Genomic DNA, 7,390 nt, shown 5'->3' with positions numbered 1-7,390 from the left:
CGTTACTATACGTACCGGTATAGTATTTGATTGTGCATGAGAATATGACAAATTTATTTATTGCAGTGATTTCCTGAGTGCTCAGCTCTGCGGCAATACTAACGTTAGTACAGCACTGGTAGTTCATGGAACGAGTTGCTCCAATAAAAACATGGCTTGCATTATTTAAGGGTTAGATTGTCGAAGCATTTGAAGGTTTGATCATGGCCACTAGAGATTATTTCCCGAAAATTATGCTTCACGTGATGGGGAATACGATACAGTAGGTCTATGTCGACTTCGACACCTGTGATTTCCCTGACAAGCATGCATACTACAGTATCCATGACGACCAATTAATAATTTTAGGTTATCTGCGAGGTAAACATCCTACTACCGGGTAGTATGTTTTACCATGCGTACTTGAATCGTGATGTTAACATTTTCCCTACGAAATCAGTTTTGCCACAGTTATAAATTTGTTCTCAGGGATAAAATTATCTTGTTATTTGTAAGGTAATATTTTGGATTTCCGTTTGGCGTTGAATAATACGATGCCATGAACCAATCAGAATTACTGAAATTCGAATTTAAGTGGCCAATAAGACTTTTGAGAGCAGGGTATACAGAGAAGATGGGTATCACAGGCCGCCATCGCCACTTCGCTGTGATGCAGCATCACAGCGAAGTGGTGGTGGCGGACTGTGAAATCCTGCGTCGGTGGAGAGTATCGCAGTAGGTGGTAGCGGACAGTAGAGTGCATCGACGGTAGGATATTGTGGTGTGGAGCGGTGGAGGGTAGCGGCTGTGGGCATCGAAGTGCGCAGTATGGTGGTGGCAGTAACGGTGGAGCGCAGCCGCGAATGCAGAAGTTCACCGCTGCACTCCACCGCCCACCACCACACTCATTTCCATACAATATTCCATTACTCCATCGTCTTCGCCTACTTCTTGCACCCTTCACAACCATTTGACATTAAACGTAATTAACACCATTAGCTGCTGCAATACTCCACCGTGACATCACCGCTACCAGAGGCACGACGACTTTTGTGGTCAATAGAGAACTTTAGCGTCGTTTGAGCGGCTCCAACTGCCTTGGACGTGGGTGCCGAGCCCGACAGCGTGGATTGGCGTGCCTCGCTTTGGAGGCAACCAATATGTCGATAGTTTCGGCGAAGTATTCTTAATAGCATATTGTTACTGCATGCTAGTATTATTGATCGAGAATGGCCAGCACTTGTCGATCATGCACATGCCGAGACGGCGCTGGAGCTTACAATGCTACTAGTAGTATGTACATGACAACGACGTTATCGGCTGATAAGGCAGGTCCTGGTCGTCGTGTGGCTGAACATGAGAGTCTGGTCGATTGAGATTTACACCGCTTACTCTCATACCATAGTAAGTTCTTTTGCACCAATCATGCACTACTACTACTGCGTTCTAATCATGGTTAAGTATCAGTACAGAGAGACAGTTGTGTTGTCGACGTGGTGTCAATAAGGAATGCGCTGTCGACGGATGCCGCCAGTTACTCGATCGAACTCGGGGCGGATTGCTCGCGGCTATATTGCGTATTGACTTTTCACATCAGAACCCCTTGTGGCTTCAGCCGGTTAGTGATGAAATCGGCAGGGGTAGGGCTGCACCACAAGGGGTTTACGAAAATCTAAACGAAAATTATCGCTCAATAAGTGAAAAAACTGCAGTACATGTAGGGATAAGTGAAGGGAGCTGGTACACGGTGGTAATATGGTACAGATTTGAGGTGTAATGTTACTTGGGATTGATTGAATGCTAGTTGCCCCCCCTTATTTGTCTTATGTTACTGTTCAAAGTCCTTCCCCCATGACTACATTGAATTCTAGACTGTACTATGAGGGGGCGCGAAGATGGTATTCTTAGCGCAAATACACAGCAAATCAACCTGCAAATCTCACAGCATTGCATCATATTCTCATTAAAGCTGGGATTTTTTGAAGTCACTATATTGTTGGCATCATCCCCCAAAGTTAACAAGGTTTCGAGGTTACGAGAATTGACATCGAGACTACTGCAGTGTAATTCGCATAGTGCTATGGAGATTGTATGTATTCACTTTCTCATCCACAATCACCTAACACAAAGCACATCTTCCTACGCCCGGCCGAAATTATGCCACACATCACCAACTACTACGTAGTATATATATTATTTTCCAAGCTATATTTTGTACATGCATATAATAGCGATGTAAGCCATGTACTTGATTTGGGGTGGACAGGGGGCTTTTTGTGACGTATTAATTTGGTGCTTTGAAATACATTATTAACAGAATATTTGAGTTTACATTAATAGTAGTTGCGCAGCCCTAACTTGATACTATCACTAAGCCCTTCGTCGACGACTCGAATCCGATTGTTCCCGTAATAAAAAATATTCTACGTAACGATACAACCGGTACCCCGACAACCAAGTGAAGTCTACGCGTAGCTCACTGAAAATTGGACCCAAAAGTTGGTATGGGAAATAGGTAGTTACTTCTATATAGCTTAATGCTCCGAAGAACTTCGAGGTATAAGGAACATTTGTAGTTGTCGAAATATATTTGTGTGCTCGTGTATGTCACTTCACTAAGTCTAGCGAATTAAAAACACTTTTTAAGTACTGTTTAACAATACTACTACTACAGTAAGGGGAATAGGATAAAGACTTATGATCATTTGACTTTTTACTGGTGGTCACCGAAAATGTCATGTGTTGGTGTTTTGTTTGTGGTTAAACTGTGGAACTTAACGAGAATTGCTTGGGCATACCTAGCCTCATGCGTATCGACGCGTAGGGATTTGAACTGTATGGTAACGTTATGACCAAACTGTGGAACTTAACGAGAATTGCTTGGGCATACCTAGCCTCATGCGTATCGACGCGTAGGGATTTGAACTGTATGGTAACGTTATGACCAGCACTACAGCTCACAAAGTAAAATTCTAGCACGATTACCTTCGCAAAGATATAGGGCCAACGGCTTGTTTGCTAGTTTTGCGTTAGCTATGATGGAGTGATATTACACTGGGCTGCTCGACTTTGAAGCAACAACCCAGTAGTGCTTACTACGTAAAACTCCACCACACGATTTAACCACGAGTGAAGCCCCATGTCTAACTCTACCTGAACATCCATGAGCAAAACCTGGGATCAATTTCCTAGATTTTTGAAGTCTCGAATTTGTCTGAACATGCACTTTAACATTCAGACTCCGGAATGACGTATATCTCACAATATGATGTGTTTTGGTCTGAAGTTTTCAGAAAAAGCGTCCATGAATTGTGAAACCCGATAACCACTTTGAAATGAGATTACAATATTTATATTATATTTCGAATGCGGTTCAACCGCTATATTTCCATGACATGTATCAATCAAAATAACCGTACAAAATGCACAAAATTTCACTCTTTTTAAGCTATATTTCCTACTTCTGCTCCGATTTGCGTCAAATAAAGCGCAAATTGACGAATGCGATTGGGCCGATCGATTCCTACCCATTGCATCAGCAGGACAATTAACAGATTTATGGCGGCAAAACTGCATTTTGTGGGTGGGTCATGGATGAAGGGATCATAGCACGTATGAAGACGTTCGTCAAGATGCGCCGTAGAACACAGTCGCCACACCGACAGGTTGTACGACCCAACGGACGAATCCACAAAGCCAAAACTTAAGGGACGCCGGTACTGCTTTGTGGCTGCGATTGTCGATGATGGATCCGACTCGTCTCATCTGTTGGGAGTGGACATCTTTGTTGGCGGCAAGAAGAATGGGGGTGTAGGGATTTCACGCGTGCTTTTTGGGGTATTTACTCATGTCGCGTATTTTGAGCAATTTTTGGGGGGTTAACGCGTGCTTGGGGTTTTCACGCTTGCTGGGGTATTTGTGCGTGTTTTTATCGACCGACTAACATGAAAGTCGTGTTGCTGATCCGGAGCATGATTATTACTACTCTGTTCCATATCTTTTGCAGCATATCATATTTTTTTACTTTTTATCTTAGCTTTTGTAAGCAACGGTAATTTAAATACATACTTGTAGTTTGTATACTTATAATAGAAATAGTATAATAAAATAAATCCGAAATATTAAGGATGAAAAAACCAGCAACTTGGATGCCTTTGTCGACACCTTTGCAGGACGAATTAACCCATTCAGGGTTAATTCCCATATCATGCGTAATACTGCAGCACTAGTATCACAGGCATGAAATTCCCCCACTTTTAATAACACGCGTAAAACTCCCAAAAAGCACGCGTGAAAACACTTTTTCCGAAGAATGGGAAGGTTAAGAAGGACTACCGTTTTATGTTCAACCACGACTATATTGTTGACGGGTTTAAGAAACTGATCGATGAGGTAAGGGAATTTGGCTATTCTTCGTCCGTATTTGTCATGGACAACGCGAAGTACTACAAAGGGACGCCAAAGTCAACTCCAAAAGGATCGAGGTGTTCTCGGCCGTGCCTCGGATTAACTACCCGTGCAAGTGTGTGTGCAGTTGACAGTGAGTTCAGTCGGGTTCTATTTTTAGGCCCAGGCTAGGACTTACCGAACCTCCCTCGGTACACTGTAACTGTATTGACTGTGATGCCTGGATTACAGCGAAGCGATTCGCTGGTTGATGGGCACATAACCTGAATGATAATGAAGAGACTTTTGGTTTTTTATCGAAGTATACCGTCGTGAGCACGGTAACTGGTTGTGCAAGCCGGTGCAGACAACAAAGAATTCTTTAGCTGTCTTTGACAAGCTAGCAATTTGGAGCATGGAACGACCCATGAGCGGAAGCGTACAGGACGTGGAGCTCCCTGGCAACGATCATGTGTACTTGGATGGCGATCGATCAAGGTCGGGCCGTTCAGACAGTCCGGTAGCCGGCGAGAACTTTTCTGGCCGACCTGATGATCGTGGACGACCGCGGAGCAAGAAGACTGTACATCGGCTGTTCCGGTCGCCATAGGACCGACGCCAGCCAGTGGCGGTCGACGAGGCGTGGCTGTTTGGCGGACTATCGAGTTTTAAGCCTCCTTCATTTGGCGGGCCATCTGGGGCAGTTCCCAGTATGATTGCCCTTGTAACTGAAGACTGGGACATAGGTCAAGACGATGTATACATTCGTAACGCACCGGCCCTCCTAAATAACCCGTTCAAGGGTTCTACGAAGGAAGAACGGCGAGCATTCATGGCGTCGTACAACCAGTACATCAGCCAGATGAATGTCATTACCGTCAACGGCATTCGACCATTTCTGATGCCGTTGAGTGCGTGCATTGACCCGGCGACTAAACAACGCGTGGCTGAGTGGGACATGGGGAACTTCCCGGAATAGGTAACTGATGCCGAATGGGCGGCATGGTTTACGCTGGGATTTCAAGTTGACCATCGAAGACTGGATTACCTCAAGAAGCGTGTGAAGGCCTAGGTGGTTTTTGACATGTCGATCCCGGACGCAGATTCTCGGATCGGGTGAATGTTGGACGGCATGGCGGCCGCTTTACGTCGAGTCCGCCAGGAGTGGGTTATTCGAGAAGAAGTGCCGCCGTCGTAAAGATCATTACGATGGTGGTCAAGCCGGTGTCACTCCATCGGGCAGTGACGGAGCAGATGGCGCTGACGCGAAACTAGGCCCTGAAGAAGGACGCGTACCGTTTCGTGCGTTGGTAGCGTGAATTTGCCATCGGCCACGAGCGTTTTGTCGGCTATGAAGAAGAAGCGAAGCCGGCCGGGAAACCTGACCCGCCGAGGATGCCGCAAGGAAGCGGCCAAACATTTAGGCCAGCTTCAGCGCAGGCGCCACCGAGAGCGGCCCCGGCACCATCTACGCCTCAGGCACCGACTAGTTCGACGCCTGGCAGCGGCTGCTTGAAATGTAAATCCACCACTCACAAGGTCCGTGAGTGTCCTGGAATCACGGATGACGAAGCCGTGCGACTGCTTAAAGCACATGGCCGGGTGCTTGGCCAAAAACGTGGTGACTGGAGCCGTGGTGACGGTCGGGCTGACGCCGGCCGAGGACGCGGAATACCTGGTGGTCGTGTAGCGACGATGCGAACGAACACCGTTAAGGTGGGCCGCGAAGACCTGACGGCCACGGTGGATGGTGTCGTACCGGTCCGAGCCTCGCTACTAGACTCGGGCGCTGACCTATCGGTTGCTTCAGGCGGTCTAGTCTCAGCGTTGTTGGCGGCAGGTGCAGCTCCCGAAATTATCATGTTGGGGCCCACGACCCTCCGGCCTTACGGCACGGATAGTCGACCGATCACTGTGACGAAGCAAGTTCGTCTTGGACGCCTGGAATTCAACACGGGGTGTGGACCGCTAATGTTTCGCGGCCTTCGCGTTTGGATCGACGAAGCGGAGGCTGCCGTGGAACTGACGCTTGGGTTGCCGGTGATGCAGAAGGTCGGATATAGTGAGCAGACACTACTCGAGAACGCGCGTCGGCAGCAGGCGGTATGGGACTTTGACGATCAGCCGGACACGACGCCTGGCATAGCGATGCATCGGACACTCCGCATGGAGGAGCTGTCCGACGGTATTGACGACGACGAAGGCATGTGCTGCGCGACGCCAGAATTGGGTATGATACCTAGTCTAGCTGACGCCGAGACAGTTCATACCGTCTTGATGGCCAAGGTGGCCGAGGCAGCAGCTGACGGCATGGAAGAACCTGCCGTTGAAACCCTCCAAGACCTCCTGCTGGAGTTTCGAGATGTTTTCCGCCTGAGGTTTGGGCGAGATCCTCCAGTCCGAGTGAAGCCTTTGAAAGTGCACCTCAAACGGGTGTCCGTACCGGTGAAGTCAGGGCTCAGGCGTTACCCTCCGACCCACATGGCGTTTCTCGAGAAGCATGTGCGGGAGTTAGAAGAGGCGGGCTTAGTGTATCGGAACACTCGGTCACGTTGGGCGGCTGCCCCGAGGATTGTCCCGAAAAAAGATCCGGGCGACCTGCGGATGACGATTGACTCGAGGCCAATCAATGCATGCACCGAGCCGATGCCTAACCTCGACGTCGCAATGGGCGTGCTGAAGGACTCGCTCGTCTACTTTTCGCTGGATTGGATTAAGGGCTACTGGCAACTGCCTTTACCCCCCGATTCCCAGGAGTATTACTCCTTCATGACACCGGTCGGTGTTGTTACGCCGACCCGGGTGTTAATGGGACAGTCTGACGCAGTGGCCTATTGCCAAGGTGTGGTCGACGAACTGTTCGGCGATCTGCTCATGCATGGTGTCCTCGGATGGCTTGACGAACTACTGGGATACGCCGGTACGACCACGGAGCTTTTGCAGTTGCTCCGACAAGTGTTGGGGATCTGCCACATTTCCGGTTTGAAGTTGCATCCGGGCAAATGCACGTTTTACACGACCCGGA

At 48.2% G+C, this 7,390-nt stretch overlaps 2 protein-coding genes across 2 annotated transcripts in view; both read left to right on the top strand.

The window, feature by feature from the left end:
• Window positions 1–4,780: 4,780 nt before the first annotated feature.
• H257_09911 (hypothetical protein) lies at window positions 4,781–5,344 on the top strand (the record flags this gene model as incomplete). Its single annotated transcript, XM_009836292.1, has 2 exons — window positions 4,781–4,948; window positions 4,976–5,344. 2 exons carry the CDS (start codon window positions 4,781–4,783, stop codon window positions 5,342–5,344), a joined length of 537 nt encoding a protein of 178 aa, XP_009834594.1.
• Window positions 5,345–5,760: 416 nt separating this feature from the next.
• The window catches only part of H257_09910 (hypothetical protein), a gene marked incomplete at both ends in the record, with an annotated part of 3,028 nt that continues 1,398 nt past the window's right edge, over window positions 5,761–7,390 (top strand). The window contains one exon of the mRNA XM_009836291.1: window positions 5,761–7,345. Within this exon, the coding sequence (XP_009834593.1) occupies window positions 5,761–7,345 (1,585 nt within the window). The remainder of the gene's footprint in view (window positions 7,346–7,390) is intronic.

Source organism: Aphanomyces astaci (assembly GCF_000520075.1).
Source record: "Aphanomyces astaci strain APO3 unplaced genomic scaffold supercont1.25, whole genome shotgun sequence".
Taxonomy (NCBI): Eukaryota; Oomycota; class Saprolegniomycetes; order Saprolegniales; family Verrucalvaceae; genus Aphanomyces; species Aphanomyces astaci.
The sequence above is the reverse complement of the archived record's forward strand: the minus strand, read 5'-3'. Positions and strand labels throughout refer to the sequence as shown.